This window comes from Tympanuchus pallidicinctus, unplaced genomic scaffold (assembly GCF_026119805.1).
Source record: "Tympanuchus pallidicinctus isolate F22 unplaced genomic scaffold, pur_lepc_1.0 scaffold3, whole genome shotgun sequence".
NCBI classification, from domain to species: domain Eukaryota; kingdom Metazoa; phylum Chordata; class Aves; order Galliformes; family Phasianidae; genus Tympanuchus; species Tympanuchus pallidicinctus.
In genome coordinates this window covers 23,921,769-23,937,476 of record NW_026294747.1, presented here as the reverse complement: position 1 = coordinate 23,937,476, position 15,708 = coordinate 23,921,769, and the positions used below count along the sequence as shown (strand labels likewise).

General features: G+C 40.3%; 1 protein-coding gene across 5 annotated transcripts; it reads right to left on the bottom strand.

Moving 5' to 3' along the window:
- Positions 1-1,390: 1,390 nt before the first annotated feature.
- LOC128086566 (carbohydrate sulfotransferase 9-like) lies at positions 1,391-13,923 on the bottom strand. 5 transcript variants are annotated; one of them, XM_052695348.1, is made up of 5 exons: positions 13,608-13,923; positions 11,852-11,938; positions 8,737-8,814; positions 7,172-7,315; positions 1,391-6,759 (listed from the first exon to the last, which is right to left on the bottom strand). In XM_052695348.1, the coding sequence occupies exons 4-5, from the start codon at positions 7,263-7,265 to the stop codon at positions 5,903-5,905; spliced, it is 951 nt and encodes a 316-aa protein (XP_052551308.1). In that variant the 5' UTR covers positions 7,266-7,315; positions 8,737-8,814; positions 11,852-11,938; positions 13,608-13,923; the 3' UTR covers positions 1,391-5,902. The 5 variants fall into 5 exon arrangements, with proteins under 5 accessions (XP_052551308.1, XP_052551305.1, XP_052551310.1 ...); XM_052695345.1 differs by lacking the exon at positions 13,608-13,923 and adding an exon at positions 12,263-13,298 and having other exon boundaries at positions 11,852-11,941; XM_052695350.1 differs by lacking the exon at positions 13,608-13,923 and adding an exon at positions 12,263-13,298 and having other exon boundaries at positions 7,172-7,311; positions 11,852-11,941.
- Positions 13,924-15,708: the final 1,785 nt, after the last annotated feature.

The following is a 15,708-nucleotide window of genomic DNA, read 5'->3' as shown; positions in this document are numbered from 1 at the left end:
AAATGAAAAAGCCGAGAGGAATGAAAAGCTTTGGCACAGACTGCAATAAATGCCTAACTTGTAGCATGCAGTCAGCTGCCAGCACTGAGACGGGATAACTCCTGAGCATCACATGCTGTGCAAACAAGAGCAGCAGGAACTCACTGAGTAAATCCAAATTCTGATGGGGTATACAGCTAAGCGGGTGTCTGGCTTGGCATGTCAAGAACCCTACTACAAAGAAAAGCACTGTTATAACCCTTAATTTAAAAATAGAAAACCTAAAGGGCACTACCTGTAGTAGTACTCGCTATGGAGCAAGGCAAAAAAATTCTAAACAAACAAAAAAGCAAAAATGTTAATCTCAGCATTTCGGATAAGAATCAAATGAATTAATAAAATTAAAAAAAAAATTCCCTTGTTCTTCTTACATAATGCTGTCTTTCTGCAATAGAATGGACCCAGAATCAATGTCTTCAATGGCCAGATGTCAAGTGGATTTCCTCCAAGTTTTGTTACTTTACTTTTATATTCTTATCAAAAGCTAGCAGTGGCCCTCCAAGGGGGTCACTTATCATGTAGGGACAACTGGTGACAAGTCTTAAATCTCTGGAAGTAAACAGAATTCAAGAGGAAGGCAATCCTAAAATAGGAGGGTTTCCTGGATTTCCTCATTTATCATTAACAGAAGCCTCTGAGACTTGATAGTGTTGGTAAACCCCAAATTATCTTTCACCCTTGGCTGATAAATCTGAATGGAAGGTAAGCCCATTTTCAGGGGGAAAATAACATGGTTTCAAAACCTCTTTCACTTAATAATCACAATTCACCTTATATGAATATTTCCTTTGTGGAGCAGGTGCCCTCACACAAAAAGAACTGGTGCTATACATCCAACAACTTGCACCTGGCAAGTTGTGCCTGAGTAAGCCAGCATCTGCAGCACCTGCCTGCTGGCCCCCAGCTGTGGGAACTCAGCAGGACTCCAGGTGAATGTGGAGGAGTCTGGAAAAAAGTGTGGGGGGGGTGTGGGGGGGGTGTGGGGGGTGAGGGGGGTGGACAACACAATCAGTGAGGTGGGATATTAGTCATAGGTTTGTGTATATATAAAGGCTTTCCCTAAAGCTCTGCTAAATTACAGAGTTACAAACTGGAATATGCTTACCTGGCTTCAGGTACTTGTGCTAAGTTCTTCTCTGAATTCCAGCAACATCTGAACTGTTGTACCTTTGATGGGAATGCTGAAAACCGTGTCTAAGTTTGTTAACAACATCTCTTTGGAGGAGAATAGTGAAGACTTTTCAAAAAAACCCTTTCATCACAATAAGCACTAGTATGTCTCCATGGAAAGCTCTGGAAGGATCTGTCAGGTGCAACGCAACACGAAGAAGCACGCCAGCAGTTGTGAACAAAAGTGATAACAGATAGTGCTGAAATTGTGATAAACTGGTTTCTTTTCACTAACCTGATCCAGTGATGCATTGCTCATTTTGAATCTGCTGATTCACTTTAATTTCAATCAGTATACCGACTGAGATTTATGATCACTTGTGCTTTTTCTGTAAAAACAATTCTTATTAGCAGCTGCACTGTAACTGTACACCTGTGTATATTCAACACCCGAAACTTCCAAGAGGGCCTCCTTCAATTTCAGGCACTTCTATCACATAAATTAGCCATCTATTTTGATTTGGTTTGCCTTACATTAATTTATGTAAGCTGTATGACATCAACTTTTTTTTTTAATCATACAGCATGATCTGGCATATCATTCTGGGAAGGAGATAAGAAGTGTTATGATAGAGACAAGACAGGAAAACTGGAGACTGTAGAGACTATGTCTTTTGACATATTAGCATTCTGAAGTTGGAAGCAGTCATCTCCCAGCTATGAGCTGTGTCACCTGAACAATGACTTGCACTAGTAAAATTTATTTTTTTTTCCCCTTGATCAGAGGACATTCAGTGTAGTTGCAAGAACTTGAAGTTTCATTGCTCATACTGTTCACCTGTAGTAATCTTTTATTCTGTTGGCAGCAGCACTGCATTGGGAAGTTCTCTGAACAAGAAACCACTACTCATCAGTTGCCTGTTATTTTAAGATGCGTTCAAAATTGCACGTAAAATTAAGACTATTCATGGACAGAATCACTGATACTTTTTTTTTTTTTAATTGAAGGAAATGTCTGTTTAAGGAAATAACTGATGACATGGTCTCTGTTGTAGATGGACATCAGTCAACCACGGGATCTCTTATACCTTCACAAAGACTTGAGGGAAAGCAGCATTTGATTTTGCAAGATTTTTGCTTCTCTTATTTTCCCACCTTAGCTTCGTATTTTATCCAAACTTGAATGTCCATTAATACTTCCTCATTCTTCCAACTCTTCCCAAAATCCTGTGAGACAGCTTTATATTAAAGTACTGAAGAACTCAAATGGCTTTTAATTGTTGTCCAATAGCTTGTGGCTACGTTGATTTGATGGAACAGTCCTAAGCGTTGTGGTTTTTCTTTAAAAACAGATGTTATTGAGAAGGATGAACAAATGGATTAATGTATTAACTCACTACCATTTATTACAGTAATTAGGTATAAAGCATAGCAACAGTTATATCACAGACAAATATAATGATAAATCAGAAGATCAATTATAGCAATCCTCTACCCCTTCTAATCTACTCTGAGACCTGAGCCTCTTTCCCCTCCATGCTGCCTTCATCCCTGACCCATCTGAAAGTACCCAACTTCCTCCCAGGAAACCAATACCCAGAGTTAGAGCTGAAATGAATGAAGTTCCCCAGACATTCTTCTCCTGCAAGCATAGGTGGGAGCCAGTTCAGCCAGGAGCCTCTATTCTGGATAGTACACTTGTAGACAGGAGAGTGCAAGAAATTTCTCTACCAGGTCATCAAGAGGTAATTGTCTTCTCCTTTTCACCATTAAGTGTACAGGTGTCTTGAAGTTCTTTCAGACTAATTAGGATTAGGTCGAGAGCCTCCATCAAGTTTTATTATATTGCAGTACCAAGGATGAAATAATGGTAAGTCTTTTAATTGGAGAACTTAAAAGGCTATTTTTAAAATGAGCCCTACGAGTCACCTGGAGAATAAACCAAGTGGCACGGTCTCCACTGACAGCACAAAACAAGTCACCAACAACTCTGAAATACTGCAGAGCTCGTGTGCTCCTGCCTCACCGAACAGCAGCTCTTGGAAGGGAGAAAATGTGGATTATTTGCAAGCTGAGAGGTAGAAATGTAGTGAGCTGGATTGAGCAGGAACAGAGACCTGCAGGAGAATGTTACAGCAGCCTTTACAAGGTAATGGCCTTTTTTTTTTTTTTTCCCTCTATTTTCCAGCAGTTCAACTATCATCCTCCTTCTGTTAGTGCTGATACACAACTGTTCTTGTACACTGCTTCCTTCCAGAATATCTGAAGTTGTATGTGCACACTTACATCCTCCATGATTGTTGTTGAGATCCACATCAGCTAGACATAATTACAGCAGCAAGTAGTTCCTGGAAATTTACTGCATACAGTTTGCATATAGATAAATGCTAGAAGTCTGAAAGTCTGTCATGAATAGCTACAGAGGTTTTTCTGCATCAGTAGCCCCCAGTTACTGACTAGCATTTGGTGACAAATGAATTACCCATCCATTTTCTGTCACCACTGTAGGAAGAATATATATGTGATCCCCTGAGAAAGAAGAAGTAAGAATAGAAAGCCACCCATGCATAACAGCACGAAATTGGTGAGGAGTGTTAACACAAAAGTACTGACAAGCAGATACCTTCATCAGTATCATTTCTTCAAACATTTCCTAGGCTGGCTGGTGGTGGCAAAAAATTCAAGTACCTGTGCCGAAGCTTACAGCTCTGGAAGGAGTTATCATGCAGAAGAAAGTTATCAAGCAAATCTTATTTTCCCTCTTTTTTCTCTTCATGATCTGACAAAAGATAGGAGTAGTATATAGCTGGAGATGGCACTAAATCTGATTCAGGAAAGACAAAGGCCACATCCTTTTGTGCAGACTGAACTTCAATGGGAATTCTTTTTCAGCTTCCTCTGCCTCAGCACAAATAAAATAATTTAAAAACTTTATAAAGTACAGGCTGTCCAGAGAGACATGAATGTTGGGGGATAATAGGACTGTAGGGATACCAAATATGATGATTCAGAGCCATGAATCATTGGGAAGAGAAATACAAGATTTTAATTTTTTAAAGTTGTTCTGCTGAGCTTGCTTAGGCTTCTTGCTTTGGATCCTTTCTTTGCCAAAGCTGTCCAATTTATGAAATAGTTATCCATTCAAGAACTGCAAGACATACTGAACAGCAATCCTGGCTTTATGTACAATCAGCCATTGCGAAGGGCTGCACACACCCTCTTCTGCCTCTACCTCTTTCCATGGTCTGTCTCCAGCTGATGACCAATATATCACTTGAACTTCTCTTTGGAGTAGACCAGCCCTAAATCCCACTGACTACACAAGGAGCCCTCCCAATAATTCTCAGGAGTTCTCAGATCGTCCACTTTTTCCAATCTCCTTTTAACTATTCTAGGCCATTCTGCTGTCAGGAATGGCTACACAGCTAGTAAGCTCCAGTGCAATTAAATTATCTTGTTCTTTTCTGTGTAATAAGCTGTGAACCATCACTGGATCAAGGACTAGCCTGGCCAGTCTTTGTTTATTTGCAGATACAGATGGTAGGAAATAAAATCTCTTAAATCTCACTGTTAAATGCAGTTAAAGTTTGCTCCAGAAATCAGCATTGCCTAAAGTGAAATTAATGGAAAATTTCTGAAAATAGTTACAATTGACATGATAGCAAATCATTTTCAGTGGGACTAGGTTTCCAAAAAATAGGGCAAAAGTACTTAACAGATCTCCCTGATCTAAAAACAAAAGCCACTTAAGACTGGAAGAGATGGATTATGTTTTAAATGGCTTCTCACACACTCTTAATTGTTTCCCTCACCATAACTCTGCAGTTAATTTGCATTCATCTTTCTGTGAGGTGAGAAAGCAACAGGTAGAGCCTGTTATATATCACCTTCACCTAAGTATCATACTCAGGTAAGTCTCCAAGGCTCATGATCTCCAGCAGCTACAGATGTGAAAAGCCTGAACAGTGTCACCCCTTTGTTGACTGGCTGATTAGTTGGAACTAAGTACTTTTGGAGAATAGGTCAGAGCCACATTCCCACCATAACTTCAGATCCTGCACCACCTCCATTGTACAGTCTAGAAAGTACCCCTAATTTCATCTCTAAGGAAGACATTTTTTAGATTTTCCTCTTAGATCAGATCATCATATCCACAAAGGTGGTAAAAAGAATCTGAAGACACATAAGTGGAGACCTGCTGGACTGCAGCTGAAGATGCTGCTCGATGGAAGAGGCTGGTATGTTGCAGGAAGAGCACTGCCAGAGAGGAATATAATCAGGTATTAAGTTCTCTAACACAGGTCCAAGTATCTGAAGTTATTTGCTTCTTTCCTACAGGATTCATGTTTGAGGCTTTTATAGACAGAATGGTTTAACACTGAAGTATATTATCTATTGCTTTATGTCTTTTTCTTAAAAAAATATCGTTTTAATAAAAAAATTCTGTAAAATACTAATTGTGAAGAACAGCATTCTTCACCCTTCTCTCTTCTTCTACCATCCGACTAAAAAAATCTTTTACAAGCAGCCTTTTTGAAGCAAACATATCTATATGATTATCAGAAAGAAAAAAAAATCATATAGCTAAACACTGTACTACAGATCAAAGCACAGATTTGTTATGAGTGCTTACAACGAATAAAACCATGTCTCTAAACACCACTAAAATTGCATCTTCTGTAATATACCTATCAATCAAGCACCTTTGAGGACAAGTTCAAGCTCATCTTGTATGAATGAAAATTTTCACTGTTTAAGCTGCATTAATGTCACAGTTCTCATATTTCAAAGTATAGTTGAACAAGAGAAAATCCATTTGATATAATTTTTGTATCTTCTCAATTTGTTCTGAGCTCAATTGTCTGAGGTACTCCAAGGTGATATCACTATTAGTTCGTTTCTCTGAGCCATATCTCTTCAAGCTGGGGTACTGCAGGCTCTCTGGTGCACCAATTGCCTTCAGAACTTGCACAGAATCTAACCCAAGAGTTTCGTATTTGCCCAGAATATCATAGTGAATGTTGCAAGGATCACAGAGTAGAAACATTGGTTTCCAGTGAATGTCAAGAGTATTTGGTGGTTTCACTGTAATGAAACTGACAAACTCCTGGAAACTCACTTTTGCAGAGGAATTTTTGTTTTTCCTGAACATTGCCTTAATCTGATCAGCAACAATGGTACTATAGTATGGCTCAGAGTGCAGAAGCTTGTCTCTGTAAGCCGACACCAGCCGTTCCAATGGATGCCTGGTGAACATCACCTTGGTGTAATTGTTTAGAAATTCCTCTTGCACGGCAGGAGGGTAAGCACTCAGCCTTTTGATCAGTGAGGTTTGGTGAATATGGTCATGCTCAATTTCAGAAGCTTCCACATTCAAGCCTTCTTGGAGAATGAAAATAGTTCTCTTCCAGTTAGAGCAGCCTACTTTGGGCACCTCACAGTAGGTAAATTTATGTTTGTGCTCCACAAAAATCTGGCTTGCAACAAGAGAATCCAATGCACTTTTTAATTTAATGAGGTTGTTCTTCTGGCAGAGGGAAGCCAGTGTGTTTCTGCGATCAGTTTGAATTGTTAGCCAATCTTCAGTGAGACCAGGAAAAGAATCTGCAACTAAGGAAGAAGTTTAAACTGTTAGTGTGAAATACACATAACCTTTTCTTGGTGTAATTATCTAAGAATTACCTATGTCTGTCTCCCTGCATACATAAACAAAAAAGGATTTTAAAATCAATCTTTGTTGTCATCTGACTTTAATGCAGCAAACATGCAAAAAGCTATCCTGCTTAGTGAAAAGTTCATTAAAATGAAAACTGTCAACCTGTTAGCCATACTACTCTGAGGAGGGTGTTCAAGCACTTTAAAATCAAACATTTTTTGTAGCTTTCTTCCCAAACATTACTAAGACAGTTATCAGAGTGACAGCAGATTTTCTTACAGTGAGCTTCATAATTACTTTCTAACACATTTAGGAAGGGTAGACTTGCTTCTAGAAACTGGTTATGCTGGTAAATTCTTTACTCACCCATTAGATTTTTTTGTCTTCTACAGAAAAACCCAAAAAGAAATATCCCAAAAATGAAATTTGGGAGAAGGAAAATTAATGCCTTCAGATTCATAGTATTTTCACAGGAAGGAAGATGAAGATACTTCTAAACTGGAAATCTGCCTTTTTGTCAACAAGGAAACATAACACAGGTTAGATTTTGTAGGACTGGAACAGCAAAAATGACATTTCTTACCGATTTTAGTATGAACAACATGAACAAATACACAGTTACATATATTAACTATTTACTGGTGTGTACATTAAACTGTTACAATATTTATGCAAATGAATGCAGCATTTTTACACATTGGTTACATTCTATGGCATGTAGCCAATATTTTTGCATTTTCTTGGCTGCAAAAGATCACTCTAAAGACTGCAAGAAAACATAGAATTTGATCTTTGACTTTCAATATTTTCTCAACTCCATCTCAACTCTCCCTTCATCATGTGTTCTATTGACAGAGAATCAAAGAATCACTAAAATCAAAAAAGACCTCTCAGATCATCTAGTCCAACCGTGCACCTACTTTCAATATGCATCCAACTAAACCATGTCCCTTAGTACCAAGTCTACATGACTCAACCATCTCCCTGGGCAGCCTGTTCCACTGCCTAGTCATTCTTTAGAGAAGAACTGTTTCCTAATACCCAACATGTGCATGTATACATATGTATGAGGGTTGCTTTAGAAGTAATGCCTCCTGTTTTATTATGTTGGCCCACAGCACCAGAGGTGGATGTTGGTGGTAGAGTTTGAACCTTCCCACCGACATTGCATTACATTTTGTTGCTGTGTGACAGATGGCAGCAGAGGGGCAGTCTGACAAAATGATGTCTGATATGGAATTGCGTACGAAGAAAAGATGCGGAATAGAATTCCTCCATGTGGAAAAAACTGTACCCACTGACATTCATTGATGCTTGCAGACTATTTATGGAGACCAAACAGTGAATGTTATCACAGTGAGGCAGTGGGTGGTGTGTTTCAGCAGTGGTGACAGTGATGTGAAGGACAAGCTACGATCCAGATGGCTAAGTAGATTTTTATGAGCGGGGCATGCAGGCTCTTGTTCGCTGCTGATAAAAATGCATATCTAATGGTGGTGACTACATTGAAAAATAGCATTTTTCAATGAGAGATTTCAATAGAGAATTTGCTCATTCGAATAGTGTTAATGTGGTCTTTGTATTTGTTACAGTTTCCGTGGAAATAAGTAGGAGGCATTATTTTCAGAGCAACCTACGTATTTTTAAACAATATGCACATCTATGTGTTCATATACACAAATATATGCATAGTTCAGGAACATATTAATAATAGTTACATTGGCATATTATTTGCTCCAAGTAAACTAACCAAGTGGGTTGATAAGGATATATAGTCTCCAGGTGATAAACTTGCATAGGTGTGTCTCAAGCTAACTTTTTGGCACAAGCAGATCTTGGCCACACCTGAGCATATGGGTGATCTTCTGCACTCTACTAGAAGATAAGTGGGACTTTTCAGATTAGAAGAATGAAAAGGCAACATTACTTACGTGTGTTCGTGACAGATTCGAAGCCACAGGTGAAGAAAGGTATCAGTAGGGCCAGTCACTGGAAGGCAGGGAAAATCTCTGTAAAAAGATAACATTCTCAGCAGCTATGTTTCTTTCTCTACTTACGCCCCGCTAACCCCATTGAAAAGACAAATGCAAATACATGCATACCTATATGTGTGTAGGTACATAGCAGGTGAGGACAGGATGATGCACAAAAAAAAAGAACAGGAAAAAGCAAGCTTTGCTGGACACAGTTCTGAGCGTGCCCCTTGATCACTCAAATCTACAGCCTACCCATTCCCACTGAATTTGTTATGGATGGACAGGAGGAAAGGAGAGCCTAGTAACAGGAGTCTCTGCAGGTAGGCTTCCCTTTTCCATGAAGTGGAGAATCATTAGTGGATTAGGAAATTTCAGTAGGCTGCAAACTGCCAAGGGCTCATTGCATCTGATCGGGCTCCATGTGGGATCAGCCAAAATTCAAGTCATATTTCTAAAAATGTTGTTCAAATGTTTCTTGAACTTGAGCAGCTTCAGGCCATGACCACTGCCCTGGGGAGCCTGTTCCATGCCCACCACCCTCTGGTGAAGAAACTTTCCCTAATACCTAGCATGACCCAACCCTGATGCAGATCCATGCCATTCCCTTGGGTCCTGTCGTTGTTACCAGAACGCAGATCTCAGCACTACTCCTCCATTGCCCTCGTGAGGATCTGCAGGGCACCAAGAGGCTTCCCCTCAGTTTCCCCTTCTCTGGACTGAACAAACTAAGTGATTTCAACTACTCCTCATATGTCTTGTCCTCTAGACCCCAAACACCTTCACAGTACTCCTTTGGACATTCTCCAAAAGTTTTATGTCTTACTTTGTAGTGCCCAGAACTGCACCCAGTTTTGTTCAAGGTGAGGCAGCATAGCACAGAGCAGAGCAAGACAATCCTTCCCTTTGCCCAGCTGACAGTGCTGGGTTCAGTGTGCCACAGGGTACAGTTGGCCCTTTTGGCTGCTAGGGCACACTGCCAACTCAGATTGAACTTGCCATCAACCAGAACTCCCAGATCCCCTTTTGCAAGGGTGCTCTTCCACCTTTTGTCCCAGTCTTTATGTATATCCAGGATTGCCCTCTCTCAGGTACAGAATCTGGCACTTGCTTGCTATAGAAGAACAGGTACAAACTCAGTGCGGGGACAACACAGGACCTGGACTGAGAAGGAGGCTGACAGGGAAATCCTACAGAAAAGTACACCTCACTGCAGTGAGACAGGTACAACATCACAATTTCTAGCACACGCACATAGATAAGTCTCATTCTCTGCTGCTGTCATATCAGACCTTCATTACTGTAGCAGGTTTCTTTCTGGCCTCAGCAACTGCAGTGCAACACTCCTCAATGCCATCATTAAGCTGCTCGTTGTTTTCATCACATCATCATTTTACATCTACTAAATTCTCCTTCCCTATTTCATATCCTTGTCTTCCAAGACTTTTCCTAACTTGTTATTTCTCATGCAGAATTAAAAGCACAACTTTACCTTCTAATCAGTCATATCACTAGCCCCCATTAAACGCTGCTTTTTTTGCTATTTTCCCTGTTGCCTTCTTTCTCTGGAAGAAGTTTCTGAAGTATATACAAATTGAGTGCGTTTTTTACTTAAAATCACTCCTTAAAATCTTCCTTTTCTGGGATGCCAACACCACTCAGGCTGCCAGTACGCTAAAACTGTTACCAACCACCACACAAAAGAGCAAGCACAAACAAAACCCAATCTGGGAATGAAAAGAACCAAAGCAATGAAGAAAAAAAGGAGGACACAGGAAAAAACAGCAGAGTCTGACAGAAAAAATCCCAGTCAGGGAGCTGCAATGTGAGGATGTATGGAGGAACTGGGGCCATGGGAAACAGAAACTCTGTGCAGCCTGATCAAAAGGTGCTGTGGGAAAGGGAGGCTGAGAAAGGGGGCAGAAAAACCACAAAAGTAGTTCTATGAAGATGGAGAAGAACAAATATCAAAGAAGATTCTGTCAAGGAGCAGCGAAGGACAGCTTTTCCCATAGGGACGGGCAGCAATGACAACACAGCCAGCATGGCAGGGCCTCATCCATCCCCCTCTGCCTCTGAACACCAAAGACCTGGAATTGGCGGCCAGCTTCAGCCAGTAGGATCATCAGGGAGGGCCATGGTGACAAGGTCCTAAGAGTGGGGTTGGTTGGGCCAGGCCTATGGCCAAGCAGGTCTCTGGGGTGCTGGAGCCCAGCCCTTCTGCAGCATTGATGGGGCAGGGGCTGATGGCCCAGAGGTTGATGTTCTGGCCTTGGGCAGAGTGGAGAGAACCTTGGGGGTGTGCAAGGTTAGTCAGGGCCCTGTTCGTACTCAGGACCTGGCAGACCATGTAAGAACAAGATTTTTATCTTCTGCCTGGATACCTGGTAATGGCTGCTGGATCTTCTTATGTAAACCGCTAATTCAAAATCCCAGTATGCATCAACAGTCACACCATGGGGGAGTAACTACTTTTTCTTCTTTGGAATCTAGATGAGCCTAAGGAACTTGCAAAGGAGGAAGAAAAGGAAAAAAAGAGTATAGAAGAAAACCTTAGAAAATGGTGCATGCTTGTTTAATGGGACATCTGTCCTCATAAAATCCCTGTGTTTGTTATTATACCAATTACTAGGTATTACTATAATTACTAGGTCTTCGGTTTCCTGACATACCATGACAAGGTATGCTAAGAACATTTGCAAATATGGTTCCAGAGCCTGCTTGGGTACCCAGAAAATGGAGAACAGAGCATCACCCAGACTCTGAAAAGCTGGGTGTCTCAAACCACACAAGAACATTCTGTCAGATAATTCAAATTCTTACCATAGTTTCCTGATTCACTGCAAAACTTCCCCCTTTTACCCTTTTGCAGGAAACCTACTGCACAGCCCTAGAACATATCTATCACCTGTGAACTGTATACCAAATTGAGCATAATAGCACGTTTCTTTAAACAACAACATGCAACTATGAAAAGCTATTGAAAAACGTCTTAATGCAGCATCATAATACCATGCACAAAAATCACTGTTAGTGATAACTTATCAACCTTGGTCATTCTTGTGGTACTCACCCTGATAGAATAACCAATAGTGCAGCAGGTTATCTTCTGATCAAGCCTGGGGTTGAAAAGGATGAGACCCAAGACCATCAGAATTGTCTGCTGACAGCAACAAAATAGTGAGATTCAGGCATGCTGGATGTCATTCCTGTCACTGGTGGAGAGTGATCCTTAGCACAAATTCCCCCTGCTTCCCTCACCGTCTCTATTTGCATGACCTGCTCAGATTCTTCCAATTCTGGTACCTCAAAATCCCACTTGCTTGCACTTTACTCCCAGCACTGCCTTCCCCTCCTGCTGGACAAAGTATTTATACAGGCACCAGTGATTGTCCCTCAGCCATAAGCCCAGGTGGGCCCCCCTTACTCCCCAGTCCCCATCTCCAGTTCTCAAGCTTTTAACCCAGTGTCAGCAAATCCTCACCTCATCTCCAAAAGGCTTCTCATATAATTCCCTGTCAGTTTGCGAATCCTGGCTTCCAGCTTCCCAGATGCCCATCAGGTCTCATCCTGATGCTGATGTTCAGCTTTCCCCATGCATGAACAAGGTCTTTGCCTGCTCTAACTGCCAAACTACTCCCTTAATTTCCTCAGTCAATCTTACAGTCTCCCCACCCACAACACTTCTGAGCCCAGCTCTTCAGATCTGTCTCTCCTTCCTCTTCCAAACCTCCTACACAGCCTCACTGCTTCTCACTTCTGAGGTCTGTAAGCACATCCCATGCTGTTCTTTACCTTTTCTAGCAAATTTAGTATCTCCCAAACAAAAAATGACAAATTTTCTTTTCCATTCCCTCCCACACCAATTTTCTCACTGCCTTTCAAGGCAGTTTCTTTCCACTGATTTCATTCTTTGAATCTATTTTGCCAGTTATCCTCAGCACTTCCCAAAAACATCTTGCTCATGCTTGCCTTGCTATTTAAATGGGGTGGCTTACTTCTCAGCTTACTTCCCTGTGCCACCTCAACCCAGCTAAGGTTTCTCTGAGAATATACATCACCTCATTTTTAAATGCTTTCTGCAACATCTGCAGAATACCTGAAATTTTCAGAGGAAAGGTTACCAGAACCACTTGATGTGACAAAAAAGATCAGTATAAAAAGGCTATCAGCTATTTTTGCTGAAAGGCTTTTAAAAAAAATAATACCCACAGGCAGATATCCAGCACAGAAAAATTCTGCTTGAACACTTGAAGTTTGACAAAATCCTATGCAACTGTAAATTGTATTGAAATAAGAAGAGTCAAGATGTGTTTTATCCTTAGCAAAGCCAGAAAATGAACAAAAGCCATTCTCTCTTCAGACACCAGAATCCCTGCAGCATCAAATTTTAGCTGTGTGTTCAACTTCTCTGTTCTCGAGAGAGGTAACAGAATAAAAAACAGACAATTAAAACCCCTCTGTAGATGCACTTCATCATGGCATGATTTCAAAAGCTCAGAAACGTCCCAGTTTGTTTACTGAGATTCCATGGCAATTTCTGAATGCATAAATTAAAAAAATAAAAAATAAAAAAAATAAAAAACAATCCAAAGAAATCTTCCTTTGTACAGATTCAGCTACACCATGAAAATCAAGGTAACATGAAAACAGACCAGCAAACAAATTTTACTTTACAATCAGACAACCTCAGTGGGGATTACTGTTACTTGAAGGAATGAAAAAATAGAACAAGACTCAGAGAATGACAAGCAGGTCAAAGAGACATGTATTTCACTTTATGCTCGTGTCTGCAAAGAAAAGGGAGAAAAGTTCTATATTCTTCTTACCTGAATTTCAGGCCAGGCAAGGTGCTTCTGTACGCACACAGATGCCTTCCCAGGGGAAGCGTCTGAAACACCCTGCATATGTATTTATCCTCTTTTTGATGGAATGCTCAGCTAAAAGATGTGACTGTTTCCTTCTGAATGTTTAGGTGATCATCTCAATTTGTATATTACAAAGCAGTGTGCTGTGTTTGTCTCTGGGTGTAACGAACAGCATTTAACCACCCCCTGTGTATGGTCTACAGCAGCTTTCAGAGCCTGCCAAGTACTTGAATAGCAGCCTGCCAAGAGGCTGCCTGCTAAGCAACCAAGAGAGAGGATAGTTGGGAACATGAGGGTAAAGGTAATCTGGTTGAAAAAAACTGTGGTGTGATAATGTATGTTACTTTTAGATAAAGAAAAAGAGCAACAGCAATTCAAACCCCATGACTCTATGCAAGTAGATTACAATAAACCCTGGGATACAGCAGGTAATTTCTCAAGGGAAACATAGCTAAGACAGAAGGAATTCAGCAGAGTTGGCAGTTGCTTAAAGAAATGATGTTTAGGGTACAAGCACAAACAATTGCACACAGTAGGAAGATAGGAAGTATGGTCAGAGACCAACTTGGCTAAACAACATGGTCTTCAATGACCTGAAACACAAGAAGGAGAAGTACAGAAAGTGGAAACCAGATCAAACTGCTAAGGACAAGAAAGAACAGCATGAAATAATGAAAAAAATCAGAAAGGATAAAGCACAAATTTAACTGCCAAATGCAACAGACGTAACGGATAGCAAGACAACAATGAAAAAGGAAAAAAAACCAACAGTGATAGATCACTTACAGAAGGGTAAAGTACACTGAGCATCACCTTTCATAAGGGGGGATCTGTAAAGGTATAACTAAACCAAGTATGAAAAAATCCTTGTAGAACAGGAAAACAACAGGTTTGACAATAATTTGGAAAGACTTCAACTCACCTCAGGTAGGTCTCTACAGCACATCTCCAAGAAAGCTCAAGTCTCGCTCAACAGTGACAGGAACCTCAACTCCAGACATAGATATCTATTTTATAGGTAGCTAAATTAAGGTGAAATTAATCCCCTCCATAGTGAAGGCTAGGCCTGAGGAACTGCACTGGCGGATACCCTGAGAATACAGTGAAGCAAATTTGGAGCTGTTAGTTTCCTCTCTGAAAATTCACAAAGTCACGCGAAAAAATTGTGATGCTCATCTTTTAAAAGCCAAGAAATGAGAAAGAGATCAATTTGGAAAAGTCTCGGAATTAATAACAAAAGAAGTTATTCATAGAAGGTTTAGAGGTAATTTTAAAAGCTAGTAGCTGACATGCCAAAAATATAAAGTAATTTACTTTCTATAAAAGGGTAAGAGGTTTCAAATACAGGAGAAGCAGATCATACAACTTGTTAATTTTCATGCTATTCACATTGATTGCTAACATTTTTGTAAGTAAATTGTAAAACATAATGAAAGTACTTTAGAGGGAGTACAAAACTACCTAGGAAAAGCAACCTTTATAATTCATTTATCATCGTTTGTTTTCAAACTGCAAAAAAATATAATCAATGAGATTCCAGCTGTGCCTGTTCTAGGCCAGGTATGTTTTCGTTAATGACGCATAAAGGAATGATCCTTCAACCGTGCAGAAAACACAAAGCCTAGATGAATAGCAAACCCATTTCATGGTTTGTTAAATGCTGAATGCTCTTGTCAAATAAGAAGTTTGTAAGGGAAAGAAAAAATAGTGCACTACACTTGTCTTTACAAGTGGGAGGTCCTTAGTGGGACTAATACTTTGTAAAGACGTAGGATTGGCAGTTACCAATGCCACTTAGGCAGCCATTGCATCAAAAAGGCCTGTGAGAGTTGTAGTCTGTCTGAAGCTATACATTTTAAACTGACTTGACACTACTACAAGAAAGCAAATTGCATATTAGAAAGATAAACTTTTTTATTTGTAAGATACATTAGAGAATCTTCCCATTATATTTCTGGTTAGCAAACAGTGGCATTGTGTCCTGTTGCAGGAAAACTGTTCTTGTAGAAGGCACACCAACAGGAGAGCGCACAGGGGAGAGCAAAGAAAATGGGCAGAGATC

Excerpts from the sequence above, each read along its gene's own strand:
- LOC128086566 (XM_052695348.1), bottom strand. The coding sequence starts at position 7,265 with ATGAATCTGAAGGCATTAATTTTCCTTCTCCCAAATTTCATTTTTGGG. Across the intron at positions 6,760-7,171 it reads AAGACAAAAAAATCTAATGG|TTGCAGATTCTTTTCCTGGT; the intron begins GTGAGTAAAGAA and ends CTTCTTCCTTAG.